The sequence below is a fragment of the Camelina sativa genome, chromosome 9 (genome assembly GCF_000633955.1).
Source record: "Camelina sativa cultivar DH55 chromosome 9, Cs, whole genome shotgun sequence".
In the NCBI taxonomy this organism is placed as follows: Eukaryota; Viridiplantae; Streptophyta; class Magnoliopsida; order Brassicales; family Brassicaceae; genus Camelina; species Camelina sativa.
The window spans coordinates 23104086-23130909 of record NC_025693.1 but is presented as its reverse complement, the minus strand read 5'-3'; the positions used below and the strand labels follow the sequence as shown (position 1 = coordinate 23130909).

General features: G+C 36.2%; 4 protein-coding genes across 4 annotated transcripts; 1 reads left to right on the top strand and 3 right to left on the bottom strand.

Annotated features, from left to right (window-relative positions):
• On the top strand, positions 7340-8616 carry LOC104711841 (mediator of RNA polymerase II transcription subunit 28). Its single transcript, XM_010428610.2, has 3 exons — positions 7340-7602; positions 8081-8196; positions 8284-8616. Exons 1-3 carry the CDS (start codon positions 7383-7385, stop codon positions 8416-8418), a joined length of 471 nt encoding a protein of 156 aa, XP_010426912.1. The 5' UTR covers positions 7340-7382; the 3' UTR covers positions 8419-8616.
• On the bottom strand, positions 8487-12574 carry LOC104711842 (vacuolar-sorting receptor 1). Its single transcript, XM_010428611.2, has 12 exons — positions 12054-12574; positions 11257-11949; positions 10871-10959; positions 10714-10783; positions 10546-10629; positions 10353-10429; positions 10166-10247; positions 9837-9919; positions 9667-9733; positions 9156-9284; positions 8933-9045; positions 8487-8829 (listed from the first exon to the last, which is right to left on the bottom strand). The coding sequence occupies exons 1-12, from the start codon at positions 12349-12351 to the stop codon at positions 8734-8736; spliced, it is 1881 nt and encodes a 626-aa protein (XP_010426913.1). The 5' UTR covers positions 12352-12574; the 3' UTR covers positions 8487-8733.
• LOC104711840 (beta-galactosidase 2) lies at positions 13011-18425 on the bottom strand. Its single transcript, XM_010428608.2, is given in 18 exon segments — positions 13011-13350; positions 13459-13664; positions 13785-13895; positions 14003-14113; positions 14243-14352; positions 14442-14551; positions 14657-14832; positions 15124-15285; positions 15390-15508; positions 15595-15679; positions 15758-15863; positions 15947-16035; positions 16965-17108; positions 17183-17275; positions 17367-17433; positions 17536-17648; positions 17735-17830; positions 18063-18425. Coding segments are annotated over 18 exon segments (2331 nt in total). The 5' UTR covers positions 18384-18425; the 3' UTR covers positions 13011-13238.
• Positions 19123-23940, bottom strand: LOC109126472. Its single transcript, XM_019230037.1, has 5 exons — positions 22903-23940; positions 22434-22833; positions 21762-22036; positions 20193-21657; positions 19123-19970 (listed from the first exon to the last, which is right to left on the bottom strand). The coding sequence occupies exons 1-5, from the start codon at positions 23938-23940 to the stop codon at positions 19123-19125; spliced, it is 4026 nt and encodes a 1341-aa protein (XP_019085582.1).

Here is a 26824-nt window from a genome sequence, read left to right as displayed (position 1 = left end):
ACGACCCTAGGTCGTTTTCTTCCTTTAAAACTCGATTTAGGGATTCCCTAAACCAACCACGCAAACCGGACAATTAAAATTGAACCGACCAAACCGACCACAATTGGTGTCGATCGATGCCTCACTAGGAGGTGTCGATCGACACCCTTACCAAAATACCAAAATTTGGTTTGCGGGTGTTACAGAATGCGTCCGGCTTCTCATATGTCCGAGGGGATAATACCATCTGCAATATAGCCGCCTGTTTCGTGTTGCCAATCGTATGGCCAGTCTCGGGGTACGGGGTCGGAATTAGATTATCCTTGGGATGATGACGCGGGTTCTTCCTCGGCAGTTCCTTGCTCGACAGGTCCTTGCTCGACAGGGAGATTGGGTAGTGCGCCGGCTGACGGCTCGACAATGAGCAACGTGAGGAATGAAGTGCTATCATCCGTTTTTTGCTTCTTTGAGGCATGAACATCGGAAGTTTCAACTCAAAAGTATTTTTTGCTTTTTTGAATCTAGAATATCGGGAATTTCGACTTGAAGGGAACTGTTGGGGGCATCTAGGCCGGCGCTTGTCGAGAGATCGATGCAGGGTCGTCGATACTCTCCACGGGGATGATTCGGCAAAATTCGGGATTGACCGGTGATGCGAGGACGGCCAGCGCGTTAGCCGGTGCGTTGTCGCTTTGAGGGATTTCAATCAATTTAAACGACTTGAAAGAACCAGATAGATCTTGGACGACCTTCAGATAGGCGTTCATTCGGTCATTTTTTTCTTCATAGTCGCCACTGAACTGGTGGGTTACCAGCTGCGAGTCGCAGAAAACTTGTAACTTCTTGACGCCAATCCCACCGGCTAGTCTCATTTCTACGATCAATGCTTTGTACTTGGCCTCATTGTTTGATGTTGTAAAGGCGAGCCTGAATGACTGTTCAAGTACTTCACCTATGGGCGAAGCGAGGAGTATGCCAATCTGGGAGCCATGTCGGGAGGATGCACCGTCAACGTGCAGCTTCCATTTCTCTTCTCTTGGAGCGCCTAATTCTAGCTCGGGAGAGAGCTCGACCAAAAAATCAGCAAGTACTGTGAATTCGCGCAAGTGCGATTTTTATATTCGATGTCGTACTCGCTTAACTCCACCACCCACTTTGCGAGGCGACCTGACTGGTTGGGGCTGTGTAGTATGATCCGCAAGGGCTGATTGGTTAGGACCTCAACATTGTGAGACTGAAAATACGGTCGCAGCTTTCTAGCCAAGATGACTACAGCGTAGGCGAGCTTTTCCAAAGTGAGATTGCGGAGCTCGGCTCTGTCAAGGGTCTTGCTAACATAGAATATCAGGTGTTGTTTACCCCTGTCTTCCTTAATGAGTATGCCGTTGACCACCGAGCTTGAAACGACGATGTAGAGGTACAACATTTCACCTTGAGCGGGTTTTGCCAGGACGGGGGAGTAGCGAGATAGTTCTTTAATTCTTGAAAGGCAGCCTCACACATGCCGTCCTATTCAAACTTTTTATTGCTGCGAAGCAGCTGGTAGAACGGTAAACACTTGTCGGTAGATCGGGAGATAAATCGATTTAGGGCGTCTATTCGTCCGGTAAGACATTGAACTTCACGAGTGTTCCTTAAAGAATGGAGGTTGACGAGCGCCGAAATTTGTTTCGGGTTAGCTTCGATACCTCTCTTGGTGACGAGGTATCCTAAGAATTCTCCTAGGTAACATCGAACGAGCACTTAGCTGGGATCAACTTCATATTATATTTGTTACGCTGCTAGCGCTCAATGATAAAGCAGGTCCTTGCGACTAGAAGCTCTCTGCATAAAATTTAGATTCCTCTAGAAGTCGGAAACTTGACGCATTGGTAATATGTGGACGCCACGGCTTTCATCCTGTGCAGCCAGGGTGTGCTTATTATTATGTTGTACACAATCGGTTTATAAACGATGGCCAAGTTGATGCAGTGCATCGTTCCGCCAACGTAAATTGGTAGCATGATTGTTCCTACCATCATGACTGTGTCATTGTCGAATCCAGTGAGAGGTTGAACACCGCTAATAGCAAGTCGACCTCCATCTGTATGTGCACGTTTTTAGAAATGACATTGACCGAGCTGCGAGTGTCGATCAGGATCTGGGTGACCATACTTTTGCCTATCTTCATTTCGACCACCAGCGGGTCGTTGTACGGTCCAGTTAAGTCGGCTGCGTCGGCTTCTGTTAAGACTATTGGCTCCGAGTTTTGTAAGGGCTGTGTACTGCTGGCTAACCACCCACGTTTGACTTCCTCTGTACGGCGATATGCTTTAATTAATCGGACCGAGTCTTGGCAGAGATGATCTCGAATCTTTAAAGAAAGAGGACGCAACATACCAAGCAGAGACTGAAACATATAAGAACAGTAACGGAACACTCGGTACACTTGAAGAGGCGAAACGTAGTAGTTACCAGAGAACACTCTCAGGTGCACTTGAGAGTCCAAAAGCCAACGTGCCAGAGAATTCAATGCTACTAAGGATCAACTCAAAGAAACAGTCGAAATCCTTACAGTTGGGCCATCAGCTATCGCTGAAATGGTGTACCGGAGCTGGTCCAAGGATCGGTTGTGCAGCTGATTACCCGGTTCAGCTCAGAACACAGGCGTTGGAGTTTGTTAACTTGTCTCCTAGATACCGAAGCAGCACACTTTCTCAGACCGGGAGGCTTGATGTCTGATCAAATGTTGTTTTAAGTAGTAGTTTAAGTAATCCATAGTCTCTTCTTCTGTGACTTTTATTAACGTGTGAGTTTTATCTAAAATTTTTGTTGTGTTTTTTTCACCTGGATAATTTGAAGTAGAAGTAAGAGAATGAGATGTCTTCTATGTGTAAAAGATATTTTCACTGATAATAAAGAGAACCTTTTACAAATTTCATCAGAATGCCATAAGCTAAAATGCCTAAAGAGTCAAATATTTTATTTTATTTTTCTAAAATTGATTTTTGAGAAAATTAGTTAGTTTTTGTTATAAATAATAACTACTCCCTCCGTTTCAAAATATAAGATGTTTTGAGTAAAACACGCATATTAAGAAATTACCACTTTAAAAAAGTTCAACCAATTATAAACAAGACTGCATAATATAAAATATTAAACTAATCTAAAAGTTGCATAGAAAATTGAAAATATCTTATATTGTTGAACAAATAATTCTCTAAAACATCTTATATTATGAAACGGAGAGAGTATTATACACCTATATGTGTATATAATATACTATGAAGAAAAACAAGAAATAATAAAGAGAAGGAGGAGAGGCTATGAGAGTGGAGTAGAGTAAAAAACCTTGTATTATTATTGTCTCCCTTTCTCATGTTTGTACAATTCCTATTTATAGTGGAGTAAAGAAGTTATGAGTCATACACTTATTAACTTGGTAATGACAGATGTAAAATTGCAATGACAATTACAATGACATGTGTTGATGGATTAATCACACTTGTTTTACAATAGTTTTCAGTAAAAGAAAACTACAGTAAATTGTTAAAAAGAAGAGTTTTATAGAAGAAACAAACTAGTGTAATTACACATGATAGCTTTTAAGCCAATTTATTTCACAATAAGAGTAACTAGGTACCAACCCGCACTATGTGCGGGATAAATCAATTTAAATAAAATATTATAAGCAAAATTATTATTTGAGATTTAAGATTTATTTGTGTAAAACAAAATATGTAATTAAAGTTTTTCTGTTTATTCAAATTCGTGTTTATTTTCGGTAAAATACGTTTTACCGTGAAATAGATATTATTTTTTGAACTTTGAATAGAATTTTAAGGTGGTGTAGAAATTTTTGATGTGTTTTTGTGTTTCTAAAAATCAAATTCACATATTTTATGTTTAACATTATCATCTACATCACTATACCATTAAATAGATAAAAAAATACTTTTTCGACTAATCGATTTAATTTAAACTAATCATAAGTTTTAAAAATGTAATGAGAATAATATATAAAAGTGGTAAATAAATGAATAATTTTTTTTATTGTTTGTGAAATGTAATTTATTTCTAATAATTAAATATGTTATAAAATTGATAATTAAATACATTTCTGGATTTTAATTGTTGATTAAATTTTCATTTTTAAAAACTTATAGAAAAACATTGTCTTATATATGTCAATAATATATTTATGTAAATAATAATGAGGTGAGACTCTCACCTTGAGAGGAAAGGATTCTAGATTTGTTTTTTTAATACTAAATACAATGACAGAGAGTTGTAAATAAGTAAATGTTTTAAGGGTTATTTGATAAAAAATATCTTGAACTCTGTAATTGTAATGCTGACACATCAGTTTTTTTTTTCTCAACTGTGCTTTTCTATTTGAACTGTGTAAGCCCAGTTAAGCCCAATTTATTTCACTCAGTTTCACCAAACAGATATATCATGGTTTTTAGGTGTTTTTAGCCATGATATAAGTCTTAATTATAGAGTATTTTTAGTATTTTTAGAGTCTTTTGAGTCTTTATAGGATTTAACATGGATGAGAGCTTAATGAAGCTAAATATGAAGATTTGGAGCTTAATCAAGCATTGAAGCTGAGATACGAAGTTGGGAGATGAAATTTAGAGAGTGCATCGATCAACACACTGATAGCATCGATCGATGCTAGGCCACAAGAAGAATTGGAAGTTTTTCCACAAGTTTTGAAGATTTACAAATCTGCCCTAAAGTCTTCCATATTTGCATCATTGGTCCCTGGCCGTGTTTAGGAATATAAATAGGATTTTTATGGTCATTGTTTAGACCTAAGCTTTATTTTTCCCTAAAACTTTTGAGAGCAAAACCCTGAGAGATTTTAGAGAGCTCTTGGAGAGAAGAATCAAGACTCCTTCAGAGAAGATTCAGAACTCCTTTACTTCTTCTTTAATCTCTTTCTTAATGCAATTTATTCAGAAGATATTTTGTGTTTCATTGATTATGTCATAGTCGATCTGCAAGTTAGGTTTAGGTTTTCTCATTAGGGATTTCATGGATTGTTAGATCTGTTAATTTAGGATTCATTATCTTTCTTGTTCTTCATCATAGGTTGTTCTTAATGCTAGATCTTTGATTAGCTATCTAGATTTAGATCTTAGGATTATTAATTGATATGTGAATATAATTGATTTTCCTGATAAAACCTTTTGATGAGCAAAATTACTTTTTACAAAGAGATTTGAATTAGTGATTTTGTGAACAATCTAAACTTGTTTTTAAAGCTGATTTATTACCTAGAATTTTGCAAAGAGATTTGGATTTTCTGGTTTTAAATTTAGATAATATTTGATATATCATGGTTTTTATGGTTTTTAACCATGATATAAGTGTGCTTTTTGAGTCTTTTGATTTGTTTCTAGGTTATTTTTGAGTCTTAACAGGTTATTTAGGAATTTGGCACGAATGGAGCAATATGGAACAATCTGGATCATTTTGGAGCACTTTACCGAAGGAAATCAAGTTGGAGTCGGATCAGAAACCGAGCATCGATCGACACCACACAAGGAGCATCGATCGACACTAATGTTTACCCTACGAGATTTGGAAGTTTTACAAATTTGCCCAAAGTCTTCTTTAATTGCAACATAAGCCCCTGGACGTATTTTAGGATGTATATATATTGTTTTTGGGTTTTAGAAACCCTTAAGTTATTTTCTAGCAGTTTTTGAGAGAAGGATATTGAGAGCTTTTGGGAGAGATAGATCTGAATTCTTTGTAGAGAGAAGATTTCTTGAACTCCCTCTTTTACTTTTAATATCTATTCATGTTATTCAGAATTATGATTTGTTCTTCATTAAACATGTCTGAGTAATTTGCTTGTTAGGTTTAGGGTTTTTCATAGGGTTTTTATGATTTATTAGATCTGATATTTTTAGGGTTCTTAATCTTTTATGATCTTCATCCTTGGTTGTTCTTCACAATAATTCTTGATTGATCACCTAGAATTATTATCTTAGGGAAATAAATTAATATGAGAATATAATTGTTTTCCTGATTAAACCATTGATGAGCAGAATTGTTTATTACAAAGAGATTTGAATTAATAATTCTGTGAACTTATCTAAACCTGTTTTTAAAGCTGATTTATTACTTAGAATTTTACAAAGAGATTTGGATTTTCTGGTTTTAAATTTAGATATTATTTGCAGTGAGAACTGATTTAATTTACCAAAAGTTTAGAGTTCTAGATCTGATTTTTATTGCTTGAACCTTAATTAATTTATCTGATTTAATATTTCATAACTTCCTGAGAAATTCCCTAGGCTTAGCTCTTTTGATTTTCTGAATTCACAACACTTTTATTTTAATATTTGCATTGCTTTATTTTAATTCAGTTTAACTTGTTTAGCGTAATTTACAAAACTTTACAATTTATTGTGTTTGATCTTGAGTCTCTGTGGATTCGACCCCTAAGTACTGCAGTGATCTCTTGTTTGAGAGAGTAGCTCTAGGGATTAATTTGAGCTTATCAATATTTGCAGTGAGAACTGATTTATTTTATAATTGTGTTTAGAGTTCAAGAACGGTGCTTAATTGTTGAATCCTGCTTGTTTAATTAATTGATATGATTTTCCATGATTTCCTGAGAATTTCCCTAAGCCTAGCGTTTAATACTTCTGAATTTTACAACTCTTTATTTCTGTTTCATCTTGCAATTTAATTTAAATATTATTGGTTTAGCATAATTAAAAGATTATTAAATCTATTGTGTGAATCTAGAGTTCTTGTGGATTCAATCCCTAAGTACTACAATTGACTTCTTAATTTGAGAGAGTAGCTCAGGGTTAAATTTGAGTATATCACAAACCTTTTGGCAAAATAAGCAGAGAGACAGAGAGAGATCGAGATTGACCGTTGATGGATTACGAGGCTTAAATTAATTAGTTTTTGTTATAAATAATAACTATAATACACCTATATGTGTATATAAAATACTATGAAGAAAAACAAGAAATAATAAAGAGAAGGAGGAGAGGCTAGGAGAGTGGAGAAGAGTAAAAAGCCTTGTATTATTATTGTCTCTCTTTCTCATGTTTGTACAACTTCCATTTATTGTCGAGTAAAGAAAATTGGTAATGAAAAAGAATGTAAAATTGCAATGACATGTGTTGATGGATTAATCAAGACTTGTTTCACAATAGTTTTCAGTAAAAGAAAATTACAGTAAAATTGTTAAAAAGAAGAGTTTTATGGAAGAAACAAAATAGTGTAATTACACATGATAGCTTTTAAGCCAATTTATTTCACAATACGAGTAATGTGAATGGGCCCAATAATAATAAGCCCAGTTAATGGCCGTTAATGGATCGAGATCGAAACCTTGAGGCAAATAAGCAGAGAGAAAGAGTGAGAGAGATCGAGATCGGCCGTTAATGGATTACCAGCAGAAACCGCCTCCGTCTTCTGACACTTCGCCGTCGCCGCCTGACCGTCCACCGGGAATTACATCACCGGAGACGTCTTCGAACAATCAAAACCATGAGATAGAGGACATTATGGCTTGCGTCACGGCTTTGGAAGCTGCTCTGCTCCCATGTTTGCCCGCTAGAGAGCTTCAAGCAATCGACCGCTCTCCTCATCCTTCTCATCAAAGTCAGTACCTTTCCTAATCCCCATCTTTAATTGTTTTTTTCTCGTTCCTTACGCGACTACAATTTTTAATTTTGAGAATAAGAATTGACTGATTTAGATAATGCCAGTTTTACCTTCTAAGGTTTTGGTTTGGAGTCTTATTGGGTGTGATTAAACAGTGACTCTGGTGATGGTAGTTTGGAATTTGTGTGTGTATCTGCTGTAGAAGATCATTTAGATGCTCTTAGCCTCTTACTCGTCGTTTTGTGTTCAGTTCACTTGCTTAACTTATGATCTGAGTGAATGGTTTCTTAGAATTCATCTCAAAACCGAAGCATTGGTCGTAATGGATACTCTAGCTTGCTTGCTCAGAACCGAAGCATTGATCCTAATGGATACTATAGCTTGCTTGCTAAAACTATGATGATTTGATTTGATTTGTGGATTGAACCAAGGGAAAGGACTAACTTCTTGGTTCCCCTCATTGAGCTATCTGCAGTTGATGTTGAGCGGCATGCCAGAGATTTTATGGAAGCTGCGAAAAAGCTGCAGCTTTATTTCATGGGATTGAAGAGAGAAGATCGTGCACCCACTAGAGCAGAAAGCCTTAAGAAGGTTAGCTTCGGTTCTTTTGCAATATGTGAATTGCCAAACCCATTTGAGTTAACTCCAGTTTCTGCTCTGTTCTTTTGTTGTTAATAGGAGATTGCAGAGATGGAGGAAGAGCTCAAGACAAAGGAAGAGCTGATAAAGAAGCACACAAGGCTTATCCGAGAATCGCAGAGGCTAGTGAAAGAACAGATAGAGAAACACCGAGTAGAGCTGGAGAAAGTTTAACATCCAATCAGAGTTTATTTGGTTTGTCTTCTTTTTTGGAGATCAAGTATGTTGTTTTCGATAGTAAATAATGTAAACTCTCTACTCATTATTCATCCCTTTATGTCTATTTTACATTGTAAGAGTACTATGCAGACCAAATGGGGTTTCCATCTGCAAATCCATAACCCTTACAAAATGTGCAGGATACACTTATTATTTTTGTGGCTTTTTCTTTTTTTCTTCTAGAGTTATATAAGTCCATAGATTCATTTACATGAAAACTTAAAAGAAGCTACTACTCATAGAAAGAGTCTCTTGGCTTGATAACTTCATTCAAATATCCATATGAGGACCACTTGTGTTGAGTGGTTGGCTTTCCAAAGGCATGTACTGTGCCATGATCCCTCTAATCTCCGCATCCATGTAACTCTGCACAATTTTAATTGTTACTTATTAACACCTATCTAGACCGCAAAAAACTTCATATACTTAATAATATGATAACAAGGCCACAGGGTAAAGAACAACATACTCTGATCCTGTATTTGTAGACTGCATATCCAGAAAGACCTGCAACTGCAACTCCGATTATAAGAACCCACAAAAAGCTCCAGCTGAGTTTTGTGGTTCCAACTTTGCCTGAACCTACATATTCATCTCACAGTATTAGCCACAAACCCACCAAATCCGACATCTGATCACTACTCAGTCCAAATTCAGAATGGATTTAAAGAGGAGCGAAGAACTCTTTTTACCTATGCAAGTGTCATGTTCACGCATGTAAAGCAGACCATTCTTGCAGCTGCATTCATAACTTCCCCATGTGTTTTTACATTTGCAATCTGGGCACTGGCACACTGTTTTTTCTTTGCACTCGTCCACATCTAACAAATTCAATCAAAAGAATATCAATTCTGTATCTGCTCAAAATATTCTAGACCAACGTGAATGCATATAAACAATAGGCTAATAACATGTTAGTAGTAGCCTGCCAAATAAACCGTCAGTCTTTACACGCAAATAAGACACTGCCACTAGTATGTAAATAAACCACATTTCATGCTATTCATAAGGAACAGAATGCATATATACCACAGCTAGTTCACTTATTAATATCTACATGGTACACCATTTACATGTATGTATCCTCTCTCCGTTTCTCAAAAAAAGATGTTTTAGGCTCTATGTGATGTAGATGTTTTCTAGTACATATATGCAAGTAGACCACGTGTATGTATCTGCTAGGAAATATTACTTAACAAGTACCTTCACAGCTCTTCACTCCATCGCCCTTGAACCCATGTGGGCATTTGCAATCCTTTGAATGATCATCCTGAAAAATCCCATTTCGAGAGCCAAAGAAGTTTTATTTTAGGTTAAGAAGATGATGATTGTTTAAAAAGTTAAACATTGACATAAAAAGACGAAATACTTACAACACAAGCAGAGTAAGTGAAGATCCCTCGGGTTTCTCTCCAGCATCCTCCATTGTTGATACCACAATGCAAAGCTCCAGAGGCTGCCAAGTGAAATAATGTTAGATTTGTTAGTGACAAGTTAATTTTTCAATCAGTATGATTCCGAGAAAATAGAGACAAGGGACGAAATATGAGTATTGCTTGATTTCTCAATCATTCATTCTCATCAAAAGAACTACCAGTGAAAAACACACTTGCAAAATAGACTAATTAAGCAGAGACTGGCATTCTTCTGTAATTTGTTCTACACAAAACAAGTTAAGCTACACAAATAAAAGATAGTTTACCTTTGCAGTGAGTGTAGCCATCACCAACAAATTTAACACCTTGAACAGTAGGGCACTCACACAACCTTCCCCTAAAAGTATCCTAAAATGCCGATTCAGATCCAAATAAGAGTAATCAGTCTTAGTAGCAACAACAAAACCAAAAGTTAGAGAACGAAAACATATAGCCAGCCAAAAGGATGGATACCCGGCATGCAGTAATGTTGGCAGCTTTGTCTTGCCAGCATCCACCATTGTTTTCCAGACATTCATTAGTTTCCAACTCTGCAAAAATCAGAAGCACATCAAGTTTGATTCAAGTTTTACAGTAACAAAAATTATAATGTATATAGGTCCATAAGAGATCTGTCTTCTAAAAAAGAAAGAGTGGATGATAGAACCTTCAGTAAGACAGATAGCTGGTTCTGTTGACTCTTGGAACCCCGAACACATAGCTTTGAGAACTGCACCTTTTTCCAATTTACCTAAAAACATGAACATGATTCATTGAGCAAACGAATAAGTAAGATGTTGTAGTTTGGGAGAAAAAATTGAGAATTCCCCAATACCTCTGTACTGTCTGTTGTTCACGACAAGAGTCGGGAGTATAGTCACGTCTCCACGGGATCCTTTGCCTATCTGAGGTATGGAGAATATGTGGCAAGTTAAAACAGAAAAGATCTAGAAGAGAATTGTAAGAGCAAGTTGATCTACAAAAAGACAAACCTGTGACTCTTGCTCTGCTTTAAGAACTGGGTTCTCCACATCTGCTTCTGGGTCTCCGATACACTTGTCCACCTTCTTGAGATCAATGCCTAAATGCATTTAACAGAAATCATATTTTAAATTAGCCATTTCGAGTTGGTAGTCAGAAAATTTAGAATGAAATGCACAAACTGGAAAGTAAAAAAATATCCAACAGGTCAATATAAGGGTTCAAGCAGGCCATACAAGGTAAGCTGATTGATATTAATTAGTTGGTTATTCTATATGAGCTGATAACCTATAAATACTATTCAGTTTACAAATTCATACTCAGCCACAGATAATGAATCAACAAAGTTCTATCACAAAAGTAAAGGCCATGTGAGTAATGAAGCATTAACACTCACCGAGGGACTTAATAATTCCGTCTGCGCATTCCTTGGTGTACTTCTTCTCCTTCATAGGACACCGGATGGCAAAGTCAGTCACATAATCCCACCAGATCCACGGCTTACCAGTTTCATTCACCACTCTATAGACACAAGCCTGGCGTAGATTCTGAACAACAACATCTTTTCCATCATACCCTTTTGTAAAATCCTGCTCAGGATCAGGCGCACAATACCTTCCATGGTTGATACACTGAGACTTACACTGTTTACTCAACGTAAAAGCTTCAGGACAATACCAAGTAATATAATGAGGCGTGAACTGAGTATGCCCTCCTTTCTCAAGAATCTGAGCAGCTCCTTTGAAATTCTTGAGAAAGTCAATCTGAGTATCACACTTCTTCCCACACTCGTCATTGCTGTTCGTCCAGAGCTCGTACTCAACACGCTCATCAGGATGAGGAACAGACTCAGTCCAGTCTAGCTTCATGTTAACCATATCACCACCTGAAAGCGCAGACTTGATACTGTCTCCCAATGATTTAGTAATGAGAGCAGAAGGAATAGTAATGTTCTGAAGATAGTCCGCATCAGATTTCTCTTCCTCAGGTGTGTCCATTGTAATCAAAGGCTCAGCTTTACTATCAGCAACAAGTATCGCTGCTGCTCCAGCTTGTTGAGCTATCCATGCTTTCAAAGCGAAATAACAATCTGTATATCCAAAATCGAATAAAAAAAAACAGATCTTTATCAAAACCAATTAAGGGAACAACTAAAAAAGGTAAGAACTTTAAATACAGAGATCGAAATCGAACCTCCACGATCGATGAGGACAAAAGTGGGTAATCGTCCAGGTTTAGATTTGAAGGAGATATCGAAATCGGTGTAGCTTTTACAAGCTTTCTGATTCGATTTGGGATACACGACGGTGCCGACTAAAGTACCACCGTATTGAGGAACTCCGAAATTACCAATGGCACATTCGTAAACACCTTTGATCGATTCGGGTGATGTGACTTTGAGGTTGTTCTTCTCCACTACGAATCTACCAAGTGCTAGATTCAAGATCAGAAGAAACGAGAGAGTGAATAACCCTAACTTCTCCTTCCCCATGGATTCCAAGTTCCTTCCTTTATAGAACTTAACCCAATTGATTGAAAACAGATAAAGATAAGATTTTTATGGATTAAAGGGTTTAGAACATTAAGATCCGAAACCCTATAGGAGAAAAGAGTTCGAAACCTAATCAATCACGAGGCGTAATGTACGATGCTTTTTTTTTTTTTTTCTTTTGGTGAAAGGAAGTGAACAGTTTGAGATTAAGGAGTCTTCTAAGTTAAGGAAGATAATGAAGTATTTTATCTAATGGACTTTAAGTATGGTAATTAGGATTAGGTTTCAATTAATGTGTATGTTAAAGAGTCAATTTATTAATTAATTTAATTTTAAGTATGGAGAGAGCATGGGTTTTATTGAATTGTTCTTCTTTGTCGTTTCTGGAATTGTGGATATAAAAAAAGGAGTTGAGCTAAATTGAATAATGTCTAAGAATAGTAAACGGGAAACACGTGGGTAATCTTTAAACCTGACGGTACTGAAAAAGATAGATCGTGTTTCAGCTTATTTGATGCTTTTTAGCTGAGAGGTGGATACTGGATACACCCACCCATACCATATGGTCCATAACTGTCTTTTTTGGTGTCAAGTGTAGCTGTGTGTAGGATAAGGCCTTGTTATATGGGAGGAGGATATAAAAGAAAATGAAAGTATTGTGTTTGTAAGCAGAACTATTAGCAAAGATTTGCCTTATTTGGTTTTATAATGTATGTATTCGTTTATACACTTGCAAAACCATTATTAGAGCCGGATACGTAGTAACGTATAACATTTTTCCATAGTAATGAAGCCAATAATTGCCACCGTATCTGTACATAAGAATCTATGATGCATGCTTTTGTAGTTTACACACAGATTGTGTCCAGATAAAAATGTGGGAAGCTTCATTCTGCTGTTCTTTTTACAAGAGAGATCCCACTTGGGTCACCACCCCACTCCTCAAATACGACTAGAAGGTTCCCAAATGGTTTTAGCCATGAACGAGGCACATGGTACCTGAAACATTAATAAGCCAATCATGTGAGAAAATTAGATTTTAGAGCAAAGAAGAAGAAGGTAGGTAATAGGGAGAAGAGAAAGATAAGGAAGTCTTTTTTTCTTCACCATCTTTGAGAAGGCTCTCCACAATGACTGAGACATTTCTTCTCGTTGTAAATTCCAGCATAGTTGCATCGTCCGCAGTTCCCACGTGCTGTGTAGGCAGGCCAGTGGCGTCCAATGTTATGTCCGTTTACCCAAATTTGACCTTTCCCCATTGTGTTCATGTCCAAAGCCAATGGTTCGTTGCCTACCGGTGTATCAAAATATGACTGCACATAGAGACATCGAGAATATGAATGATATATATATATGAACGTATCTCATGCTAGACGTAAAACTAAGTCTAAGATCGATCTATATCTCTAAGAAACTGAGAGAATATTTTGTACCTTATACCAGGTCAAGGGTTGCTTCTTGGCCATGAATGATCCTTCTATCCATTCCACAGAAGAACTCCCGGTTGTGGTATGAAGGCTCATAGCTTCACCTTTAGTACCAATCTAGATAAATCACATAAAAAAGGGGAATAAGAAAACACATTAATTTTGTTATTGGTATAAAAGTTTCAGTAACAGTGAATGCATCAAAGACTCTTGTTCAAGAGGACCTTGTAGGACCACTTCCATTTAGACATGTCCCATGTTCCGGAGTTAACTCCTGTTAATGTGGCTGGTCCTAGAACACCAGTATTCCAAGTCTCATAATGCACACCAGCGTTCTGCAAAAAATGATTGGGATTACATCAAACTAATGAATGGAATGACTCATGGCATTTATGGTGCTAGTGCTAGATCCATCTTTATTTCCAATGTGAGATATTTTAAACATAAACAAGATAAAAACTAACCGGAAGACCAACTGCAGTACTTAGCAGAGCAAGTTTGTTGATGCCTACGTGCAGTTTGATCTTTTGACTAAATGTGAGCTTTGAGTTGCTCAGTGCTCCATAGGAAGTTCCTATAACAAATAAAATAAATGTTTTAACTTGTAAGGTTTTGTTCGAATAAAAGACAGACTTTTGGCCCTTAAGTTTATTTTTATTTTACCTGAAAGCTGGCCATTAACGAATACATGAAGGGCATGTCCAGCTGAACAAATCGTAAGGAGAGGATCATCACCAGTCTTCACGAACTTTTCATTAGGACTAATTGTAATGCTAAGTATATTCGCAAAACAACATAAAACAAAACCAACTGTGATCAATAAATCAGCAAGATATTAATGAGATATCACAAGTCAAAGAGTTAGAAAATTTACTCACTCTGTAAGATACCAGAAATAATCTGTCTTATCTCTGGTCATGCTTATTTGTTCCACAAGACCATCTTTAACAAATGTACCAACGTCATTTGAAGAAGGGATTGCCTCGTTGTACGATTTCCACGGAAATCGTGTGCTAGTAGGCACCATCTTCATAAGTACGCTTGGTACACGAATCTATATTACATGATGTACATGCCGAATCAAGAACAAATATAGAGGTCAATATCAATTTATAACGTCAAAATCTTCTTAAACTAATCAAAAGTCGTCTATTAAAATTATATACTTTGTCAAGTTAGTTTTTAAGATTAGGAACTTCAACACACATCACATATTCAATAATTTTTTGTTGTCAATTTTTGTGTTTAAGTTAGATACCCTGTTCCGTATTTGAATGCACCGGTTTATCATGTTAAAAGATGGTCCTAAACAATGTAACATAATATAAGCTTTTAGTTTATTAACCTTTGCGGTGTTGTGATACTCGGTTTTGCAGTCTGGTAAAATACTAATAGACCAAGGAGGCAAATCATACGGAAATCCCCGAAATATAACTCTTGCCGGATGACTCGTGTCGTAGTTCGAGAGAAATGCAGCACAAGAAGTCTTGGACTTGAACACATGAGCCTGAAAACATTTCAAAAGGAAAGGCAAAAAAAAAAAATGTTTGAATCTTTATACTTCTTATCTTCAGTATTACATTGCATAATTCGTTAAATTCGCATACTTACTTCTTGATTATCTCCGAGTGATGTGATGGTGGGATCAACAGAGACCAATGCAGGTTCACACATCTTGATGACCTTATGTAACTCTTTTAGGTGACTATACTTGGGTTCTCTCGGTAATCCTATTCCACACACATTGCCACAAATAAGAACAAAAACGTTAGCATAGTCAATTAAATCGAATAGACAGGTGAACGTGATTAATTACCATATTCATCAAGAGGAGCATCGTAGTCATAGCTTGTGGCGATGAAAACACCAGCTGTTCTATCAAAGTTGGTCCCTCCATAATACTGTGACAACGCATTCTCTTATTTAAATCTTAAACCATAATTTAATTGTATTTTATTTTTAAATTTAAATAAACTTACCATATAATAATTCATAAAAGAACCACCGTTATGTATGAAACGAGCCACGGAGAACGCAATGTCTTCGACTGGTCTGTTTGGTATTGCACCTCCAAATTCCGTGAACCTGAGAATCATCACAAAAATAATTAATATATAAAGAAACGAAAAAGATGATGTACATAACTTTAATACAGCCATGTGACGTACCAACCAGTCCAGTTCTCAGTCCACAACTTCGGCTTATTGACTGAGTTTGGTTTGAAACCCTCACAGTAAAACCCATTGCATGTGTCTATCTGTTGTATAATTTTTACACCCACGTTACACAAACTTGGTAAAATTGTGAAAGTTAAACAAGTTGAATGGATTCTTTTTGTTTTTTGGCCGGCGTGGCCACATGCAATTTAAACGGAAAAAGACATCAAAGGCAATCAAATCAACGGGGAAAACGATATTTCATTGTAACTATATAGCGATGAGACAACAATATCTAACAAGAAGAAGAAAGGTTTTACTTAAAGAAAAATTGAAGGCCAAACAAATGTTCAAAAGTTAACCCACTAAGGAATTGAAGTAATGATATCATAAATGACAAAAGAATGAGAATCCATTTTAAATCACAAATGACAAAAGAATAATAATGCTATATAATATACAAATTTCTTCTTCCTCTCGAAAGAATATCTAATTGCCGTCTTGCCGACATAAGAAAAGTTATATCTAATAATAATGTATAACTCTATCCGGTTAAGCATATAAAATCTAGCCCCCAACTTAAATGTAACCGGCTATTTTCTCAACAACTAAAAATTAAACTGATCAACATAATTAAATGGAATCAAATATGATATAGGTGAACAAAAAGCAGAATGCAAACTAAAATAGAAACTCTACCAAACTCAACCATACAAATATATAGCATTAAATTAACCTATTAGACTATTCTCATTGGTGTTTGTAAGAAGTTTCTTAGAATTTTCCTTAGACCAAAATAATAATAAAATAAACAACATTCTTCAACAAATCAAAGAAACGTTTATAATATAAGGAATATTGGAAACGTTTCTTATTTGATACCCTCCTTTATATTATTAAAAAATGATTTAAGAAACAAAACCAATAAGGACAATATTAGGATGCTATCTAAACCAATTTTAATCAAAACCAAAACAGAAAATTCTAATCAAGAGGGAAATAATAGAGAGAAAGGAAAACAGTAACATACAATGGGGTAAGGAGCATCCTCTTGCTTGCACATAATCCATGGGACACCTGTGGACAGTCCCAATGCCATTTCAGCTGTCCATTTTGAGTAAGCCTTTCCTGCTGCTCCCATCTCCCATTGCATTGGTCCATACTCATTCTCTATCTGTCAATTTTTTGCATTCACATTATTATAGTGTTTGTATCACTTTGAAACAACTAGGCAAAGTAAACATAAACCTGTGAGAGAATGATGGGTCCTCCTTGAGTTTGAAACAGCTTTTCTTCTTTCATCATTTCCACAATCTTCTTTGTGAATTTTTGCATTGCAATCTTTTCCATTGTCACATCAAGTCACAATTTTGTCAATCAGAAACGACTGAAATCATAGAAGTGGAAATTAATTATTTTTACAATTCTTTACCTTGAAAGGTTCATTATCTGTTCTGAAAACTATACCAGGGACATATTTGAGCCAAACCGGAAATCCCCTGTAAAAGAATCATAAATTATTTATAAATTTGTAAAGTCATATATTCGAAAGAAGAAAAAAAATATTCTAAAATGCAAAACTTTTTGTTTAATATATTTACCCAAAATTCCACTCAGCACAAACGTATGGACCAATTCTTAGATCAAGATATAGACCAGCTTGATGCACCAGCTTGGTGAATTTAACCAGATCATACCTATCCTCAAAATAATACTGGAGCAATCACAGATATAGAGAGCATTAAGATTTTATATGACTTATGTGTCAAGTAAGACAATTGTTTAATTCCTTTAACTTACATTTCCAGGAGAAGGTTCATGTCCACTCCAGAAAACGTAAGTTTGTATAACATCCAAACCTCCTTCTTTGGCCTTGTGTATAAGATCAGGCCACATCTACATAGAAACAGAACATCCACAAGATCTTTTACTTTTGACTTATTCTATGCACAAAAATGTAATTGTGCGATGAAATTGCGTAGACTATAAGCAATATACATAAAGAAAGAAAACAAAAAACCAATGTTCAGAAAATCAAAGCAACCATTCAAAAAAATTATAATTCATAACTAAAAAAGTTTGCATGTATCTAAAAAGATATATAAATCAACTGTTTTTCAGTTATTACCTCAGGAGTGCTTCTTGGATAGTGAATAGAACCAGAGAGAAGGATACTTCTTTGTCCATTGATGATCAAAGCTTTATGATCATAAGTGACCACTGCTTCAATTGAGTAAATCAATGATGAAAAACACAAAATTGCCAGAAAAATCCATGCTTTATCCCTAAAATGCAAACCCATTTTTTTCTATGTTTTCTTTGTTTCTTTATAGAAACTGGTAAAGAAGTTTCTGCTGAAAATATCAGCTCTATCTGTGATTGGAATGAATGAGGATCTAGAAGCTGTGTGTACAGATATGTAAAGGCTGACACTTATGCCACTGTGCATATAGATAGATTATTGAATACATATGAAAATGAGGAAATTATTATGGGACCCCGATCTCTCTGCTTTTTGGGCGGATGACATCCAAACTTTATGCCCTACCAATTTAGGATTTTTTCATATCCTACCTTTCTATATCTTTTGATTTTCTTTGGGTCAAATTATTTAGTATTAAATTTTTAATTTAATCTTTTTTTATTATAGTATTTTTTTTATCTAGCTTTTTTGTTCACCTCTTTCACCATCTTACACAATAAAATTTTTTTTTTTATAACTTTGTTATGTAACATTTGGCACTCTATATTTGTGACAAATGTCATTCTCATTGTAAGACTATGTTGAGCAGAATTCAGTAAAATCTTGCAGCAAACCACTGTTGAATGCATGTACTTCCTTCATCCCCCACTGTGCTCAGCCTGTTTCTGATGTTTTTATCAATAAGTTTGATTAACTGCTCCTCCGTTGCATGTTGCTCACCATGACGCCTTGCATTCCGCTCCAGCCAAATGGAGTGTATGGTGTTTTGGAAAACATAGCCGATGATTAGCTTTGTGGTCTTGTCAAGAACATCGTCACCAAGTAGAACCATAATCGCTTGCCAGTCGGTGTGATAATTCTCCAGAAGCATCTTCTTCACTAGTGAATCCCAGACATGTAACGAGTAGGGACACTGGAAAAAAAGGTGTGCAGTGGTTTCCAACGGATGATTACAAAAGACACAGCTTGAGTTAGCACCTATATTCTATCTCTGAAGTTTGTCGCCTGTTGTAAGTCTGTCCTTAGCTAGTAGCCAAGTAAGGAAAGCAAACCTTGGGGTAGCATATTTGAACCAGATCACTTTGTAAACCTCCATAGGGGGATGGGGAACTCGGATGAGAGACCATGTATCCTTAGTGCTGAATTTTTTGTGATATGAGTCGTTTTTTCCTTTCCAGAGAGCGACATCCTGCACCTCTGCAACACGTTCAAGTTTGTGTGTTCTGATCACCTCCTCTATTTGGCTTAACAGTGGCTGTCGATGTCTTCTCTGTCTGTTCATTTCCATCACCTCAGCTACCGTACTTGTGAGTGGTATGCCAAGTGATATCGTGCCTCTGTTTCCCAGCTTATCGTAAAGACACCCCAAATCCGACCAGTTATCGAACCAAAAAGAGGTGGTTTCACCGTTATATACATCCACTTTATACATCTGTGTTGCGATGGTTCTATACTTTAAAAGCTTTCTCCATATCCATGATCCCGGGGTTAATGGTTCTTGCTCAGCCCACAAAGAGCCACTTCGAACGAGATGTCTTTTTACCCAATTTTCCCATAGTGAATCTTTAGCAGAGAGAATACGCCATATCAACTTGAGAACACAGACTTTGTTTGCCTCCTCAATTGACCGTAAGCCCAAACCACCCTCGTGTTTTGGTAAACAAACATCAGACCATGGGACTTTTGCTTTCTTGGGGTTTAAGGAAGGGCCAGCCCATAAGAAAGCGGAACATAGTTTATCAATCTCTTTCACACAAGCTTTTTGGAGACGAAAAGCAGCAATCCAGAAATTAATAAGGCTGAAAGTTACGGATTGGAAGAGTTGTAATCGCCCTGCAAACGAGAGAGTTCTCGCAGTCCAAGAGGACAATTGTGATCTTACTTTTCCAATAGAGGAAGGTAGTCTGCTGCTGACATACGTTTGGTAAGCAGAGGTAGACCAAGATATCTAACAGGGAGTGTGCCGTATTCGAAGGGAAACCGATGGAGAATCTCATTCCGTCGAAGAAACTCCGGCCATATAAAGCGTTGACTTCTCAAGACTGATGTTCAAACCCGAATGTTTTGCAAAATCTGAGAAAACATCCAAAGCACCTTCAATCGACTGCTTTCTTCCCTCCACAAACACCATCAAATCGTCCGCAAAACAGAGATGTGTCAGGTTCATTGATCGACAATGGGGGTGAAGACCAAACTGTTTGTTCTGAGCAGCTATATCCAATTTGCGAGAGAGGACATTCATGCAGATCACAAACAGGTAAGGACTCAAAGAACATCCTTGCCGGAGACCCCATTTGCTACCAAAATAGCCTGCGAGTTCCCCATTCACCTGAACAGAGAAAGAGGCTGAGGTGATGCAAGTTTGTATCCAATGAATATACGTATCCGGGAAATCAAGAGCTCGCAATGTATTAATGAGAAAACTCCACTGCACTGAGTCGAATGCCTTTGATATATCGATCTTCATAGCACACCGAGGGGACACTGAATCCTTATGATAATCTTTGACAAGTTCTGTTGCGAGGAGTAGATTTTCCATCAACAATCTATCCTTAACGAAAGCTGACTGATTAGGAGATATAAATTTTGGTAAAATGAGCTTTAGCCTGTTAGCAAGAATCTTAGAAATGATCTTGTAGAGGACATTGCAGCAGGAAATGGGTCTGTAATCCTTCATGGTCTGTGCATCCTTCTTCTTTGGAATTAAGGCCAATATAGTGGAGTTAACCCCCTTTGGTAAAAATCCATTCTGGAAAAAAGATTGGACTGCCACAACACAATCATCACCAACAATAGACCAAGACTCTTTAAAAAATTCCACATTGAAACCATCAGGTCCTGGAGACTTATTTACTGGCATTGCAAACAACACCCTCTTGATTTCCTCCCTAGTAACCTCTCGGGTAAGTAAGCTTTTATCATTCTCATCACACTTGTAATTCAGAATCTGTGCCAGCTCCTGAGTAGACCAATCAACATAATCTGCAGGAGTGAAATTGAGGAAGTTTGTAAAGTATTGTTCCGCTTCAAGTTTAATGTGTTCCTGTGTGTGGACAGATCTCCCATCTTCACATTGAATTTCCTTGATATTATTCCTCACCTCCCTTAGTTTCGCCGCCGCATGAAAAGCTTTGTTATTCTGGTCGCCAATCCAAAGCCAGTGTAACTTAGCCTTTTGTTGCAGGAAACGCTCCTCAATGTTTGCTAATGTCCTCCATTGATCATATTTTGTAGCTTCCTCATGGACTGCCTGGCTTGACGGTGTGACCATTGTCCTCCTTTGTGCCTCACATAAAGCTTCATAAGCAGCTTTTGTCCTTGCAGTGATATTGCTTACCATTTGTTTTCCTAGGCGTCGAATGTGAGGCTTGAGCCCTTTAAGTGATTTTGTAAACCGATGCATTGCAGAGGTGGAATGGAACAAGGGAGGGGACCGTTTCCAAATATCTGCTAGCGTAGTCTGGTAATCCGGATGAGTTGCAACTGTGTTGACAAACTTAAACGGTTTCTGCACTTTCCTCTGCTCACCAGTTAGATAAAACCTACACCTTAATTGGTCTGAGCATCCTCCAGACCGAAAACAGAATAAGATTGACAAAATTGTTGGAGCCAGTGCGGATTTACTAACACACGGTCCAACTTTTTGCAGATCACTCCGTCGTGGCGTTTGTTACCCCATGTGAAACGCGGTCCTTGATAGCTCATATCAACCAGTTCACAGTCCCGCGCAAGGTTTTGAAAGTCACGCATACCCAATGTAACAGAAGGCGATGAATCAGATAGAGAGTGATCATCACCATCTAAAGTTTCATTAAAATCTCCACAAATAAGCCAAGCCTTGTTTCGAAACAGAGGCGAGTGATGATGGTGTTGTAAATCACTCCAGAGTGACTTGCGTTCTGCGTAAAGATTTGAAGCATAGACAAACGACACAAAAAATTCATGGCGATCGTCAATGCAAACCGAAACTGTGATCAGCTGTGAAGTTTTGTAGATAGGTGTGACCCGTACATTGTTTCTCCAAACCAACCATAACCTACCCAACCGATGCTCCTCATAGTTTGTGAGAAGGGACCAGTCTGCAAAAACTGAGTTAAACACTCGCTCTGCTCGTCTTTCCTTTATCTTTGTTTCAATCAAACAACCGAAATCAAACCTTCCTCGAGACAACCACTCTCGAACCACTCGTTGCTTTTCCTTGTTATTAAAACCACGAATATTCCAAAAGAAACCCGACATCAGAGGTTCTTTTGAGCTTTACGTGTCTGCAGAGTACTAGGGGTTGAATCTTTGTACTCTGCTGTCCAGTTACTGAAACATACTTGTGTCCCTCCTTAGAGGCACGCGGAAGTGAAGGACGCAGCAAAACTCCTTGCTGGTCCAATATTGTATCTGTATCTTTCCGTGCTTGTTTCTCCTGGTCGGGTTCATCAGCAGTGGACTCTTTCATACATTCCGCACCAGCTTCTGTAAGAGACGGCTCTGAAGAAATATCCTCGCCTTTCTCTCCCTTGTCACTAAGACATGAGAAAGAATTTGACAAGTTAGAAATCTCATTGTTACTTGGTGTAGCGATTTTCCCCGGACTACGAATGCCTTTGATAGGTGTACACCATTCTGCATCCGTACTCTGGTCAGAGTTAACAGCCCCATCAGCTACATTGTCCCCCACCCTCACAATCTCTGCAACATTCTCCTACGAGATCTCCTTTGCAACCATCGCCAAAGCAACTGTGCTAACAGGATTGGACTCCTGCACTCCTACCGAGTTAGACTGCAAATCAGCAGCTATGGCAGGTGAAGCATCGTCTACCAGGCCTTGTGGGACCAAAGCCGGGGTAACGAGGTTCTTTTTTGATAAACAGTCAACACGAAGATGTCCCCATTTTGAACAATCAACACACCTTGGTGGCAACCAAGGATAAACAAACTCCACAACTGTGTCCCCCCCTTTTCCTGATTTAAATGACATATGCTTTGGTAAACTCTTTGTCAAATCCACCTCAACAAACACTTTTGCCTCCACAAACAATTTACACGCTTCTGTTTCCGGGTGCAAACGCTTAGGTGTTCCTAAAGGACTAGTGATCGCACTTAGTACCTTCCAAGAGAAATACCTGGGAGGAACATTCTTAACCACAACCCACATAGGAACCGTTGTAAGACCCTCCTGTGTAGTATCAATGATAGGTGTCCACTTTGTGAGAACCACCGCAACACCACAAAGATTCCACATACCTCTTCTTAATACTCGCTGTCTAGTGCGCTCATCTTTGATACGGAATCGCACAGTGGTGTTATCCACCGCATAAACATCTATTTTCATTGTTTTGTCACCCAATGTCCAAATCTTATTCACCAAAGCATGAATCCCACCCACAAACGGGGCCTTTGCTAAAAATTTACCAATCAGAAAGTCTTCCCAAAGCGGCTGAGCCTCGTCAAAAACTGCATCAGGGATCCTAACAGTAGGCATACCATCAATATCCTCAACATCCAACTCCACTTTTTCCATCACATCCGATTCTTTTACCATCGAAACCCATGTGCGTTGTTTGGATTGGCCACCCAACTTCACTGGATTCACTGTAACCTTGTGCTGATCGACAACACCGGGGACTACCTCCACTGACAGACCCTTCTCGACAGTCGCCTCTACAGTTTGCGGCGGAGAGACCACAGACTGTACAGCCAACCCCTCCCCCACTTGACAAATCTCACCCTCTTCCATCTCAACCCTGTCCTTCTCAGTAACTGGACGCGAAGAACCGACATCCCCCGGCGGCAGAGCCTCCGGTGGCATCAAACCGTGCAGGAAAAGCAAAAAACCCTAATCGTTTTTTTTTCACCCTCAGAGCTAACTCAAATTTGTATTTATAGTATTGTATAAGTTACAGTTTGACTGTCTTTAAAACATATGTACTAAAAAAATAGTATCATAACATAATTGTTTTTTTTTTGTCAACCATAACATAATTGTTTTATCTCCCCCAAGAAGTAATAGAAAACAATAGTTTCAAAATTAATTTATTGTTAATTATACTTTTTATTTTAAAATGATTAGAAATAGAGACAATTTATAGAAGAAAAAAATATGTATATTAAATATGACACACTTTTATTTTCATGAATTATTATAAAACATTAGTTAGACTTAGAGTATAAGATATATATTTTGTGATATCGTTTTAATAAATTATTTTAAAATTGACTTATCATATTATAAAATTATTTGTTGTTAACTATTACTTTTAGATATGAAAATAAATTAATATATAGGACAATATAATTTATCTATCAAAGTAAGGTATTACACTTTTTTTTCTTAGAATACTTATCAGTTCTTTTTTTTCCAAAAAATTATAAATAAATTAATTTATCATAATTATTTAACGAACATACAAAAATTAATTAACTTTGCTGTAACTAATTTTCCTATTACTATAAAATGGTTTCATACATTTCAAAGTAAAAACTGAAACCAAACTAATTTATGATAGACTAATTTAATATAAAAGATTTTCTAATATATAAAAACCTCACATTATATTCAATAATCATATATATTGTATTAAAGACACAACTCAAATTTGTATTTAATAGTAATTTATAAGTTATATTTTGATTGTGTTTAAATTATATGTACTAAAAAAACATAATTGTATCATAACAGAATTGCTTTATCACCCTATGATATAACAGAATAAAATAATTTGAAAATTTAATTTATTGTTAATCATACTATTTATATTAAAATGATTAGAAGTAAAGACAATATATAGAAAATACAAAATATATTAAATTTTACACACTTTTATTTTCATGAATTTTTATAATAACTGGTTAAACTTATAGTATAAGATATTTGTTTTCTGATAATGTTTTAATAAATTATTTTAAAATTGACTTATCATATATAAAACTATTTTTTGTTAACTATTACTTTTAGATGATAACAATAAAATTAATATATAGGACAACACAAAATTATCTATCAAAAAAATTAGGTAAAATCTTACACTTTTCTTTCTAGATTACATATCAGTTTTTTATTTTCCAAAACAAAGAAAAAAATATATTTTATCTTAACTATTTAACGAAATATCATATATAGTTGACTTTGTTATAAGTAATGGTCTTATAACTATAGTACAACATACTGTTTAAATAATTTCAACAATACATTGTAATCAAAAATATTTAATAATATTTACTTTAAATTTCTTCTTTTTCATGACCCTTCTATTAAATACTATATAACATATATACAGTCAATTATAAATTGTAGTTGCACCGTAGTATTATGAATATTATTTTTTAAGACATATATTAACAATTACATTTGTACATTTCATATATAATCCAATGGAAACTTCATTTTATATTCCAAATTAATAATAAATACATATACTACGGATCACGTGTGCTATTTTCTAGTTATATATATTTTAATGTTTAGAAAGACATGTAATAATTTCTTTTTTGGTATCGGAAAAATTATGCAAGCTAATTAAAGTGGTGATCGAACTCCACTACTAGATACTTTTTATGACAAGTAGTGATTTTCGAATATGGTGCGGCGACATCACATTATCATTCTCTAGTCCAGACTTAAAAGAAAAATACTACACCTTAAACAAAATACATAGACGGTTTGTCAAAAAAAAAAAAAAAAAAAAAACCAACAAAATACATAGACGACACCTAAAACAGAACCATGTATGTATATGAAAAGTTAAATCGAATAAGGAAACCTTTGAAAAATGGGATACTGAGTGCAAGTTGTGTGGTCCGTAACTCTAAGTAGGTCAACGTATTGAAGTTGACAAAGTAATTGCAAGATAGATGATAGAAACCTATAGGTTCCCCGAAAATTAATACTGTGCTGTTATATATAGTAAATTTTTCCTTCTGATTTAATTGCATTAACAAATAGGGTTAAGTTTGGTTTGCTCAGAAAATTCAACCTATATTCTGGTTTAATTATATTTTATATGCTAGTATTAATTAACATCAAACTATGTAAATCTTGAGTCTTAATATTTAGAGTTTTGTGGTCCCTCTTGATCATAATTGAAAAAAAAAAACCGAGGAAAAAAATTATACTATCGGCTAGTCATGCCGACAATCTGCTCACTATGATAGCTGTATTAGACTATCAACAAAATAGATTTTTGATAATTGATGGAATGATGGTTATATGTAAAATCACCAAATTCGGGTTTTGTTAAAATAAAGTTAATCCGAAGCAAATCGGACAACTCATCATGTGAATGTGGTATATTTAATAGATCGAATGTTAATGCACTGTGTCTTGTGAAACCCACGAATGTCTTTAATTAGCTGTATCGTTTTAATTCAAGGATAAGAGCAGAACAGACCAGACATAACATTTTCTTTAATTTATTAGGACATGTTTTCAACAAGAAAAACTTTAGCTAGGTACTTTCGTCTACCGGAAAGGAATTAATGGTTAAGTAAACATTCACCAATTAATGTCTAACAATTAGCTACGTACATACATACACTACTTATTTTTTTTTTTTATTTTTTTTTTGTTAAAGTACACTACTTATTTTTATCACTGGGTAGAGACTTGGATGCATGAATACATCATGCTCAATTGTTCATGCATACATGCTACACCCGCACATATATATTCGATATACATGCACGTTTTTTTTTGT

Coding starts and splice junctions, on each gene's coding strand:
- LOC104711841 (XM_010428610.2), top strand. CDS start 7,383: ATGGATTACCAGCAGAAACCGCCTCCGTCTTCTGACACTTCGCCGTCG. Junction 7,603..8,080: donor TCCTCATCCTTCTCATCAAA/GTCAGTACCTTT, acceptor AGCTATCTGCAG/TTGATGTTGAGCGGCATGCC. Junction 8,197..8,283: donor GAGCAGAAAGCCTTAAGAAG/GTTAGCTTCGGT, acceptor TGTTGTTAATAG/GAGATTGCAGAGATGGAGGA.
- LOC104711842 (XM_010428611.2), bottom strand. CDS start 12,351: ATGGGGAAGGAGAAGTTAGGGTTATTCACTCTCTCGTTTCTTCTGATC. Junction 10,430..10,545: donor AGCTATCTGTCTTACTGAAG/GTTCTATCATCC, acceptor TGATTTTTGCAG/AGTTGGAAACTAATGAATGT. Junction 8,830..8,932: donor TCTACAAATACAGGATCAGA/GTATGTTGTTCT, acceptor AAAATTGTGCAG/AGTTACATGGATGCGGAGAT.
- LOC109126472 (XM_019230037.1), bottom strand. CDS start 23,940: ATGCCACCGGAGGCTCTGCCGCCGGGGGATGTCGGTTCTTCGCGTCCA. Junction 22,834..22,902: donor CTGATTTGCAGTCTAACTCG/GTAGGAGTGCAG, acceptor GAGATCTCGTAG/GAGAATGTTGCAGAGATTGT. Junction 19,971..20,192: donor AGATTTTGCAAAACATTCGG/GTTTGAACATCA, acceptor TCTCGTTTGCAG/GGCGATTACAACTCTTCCAA.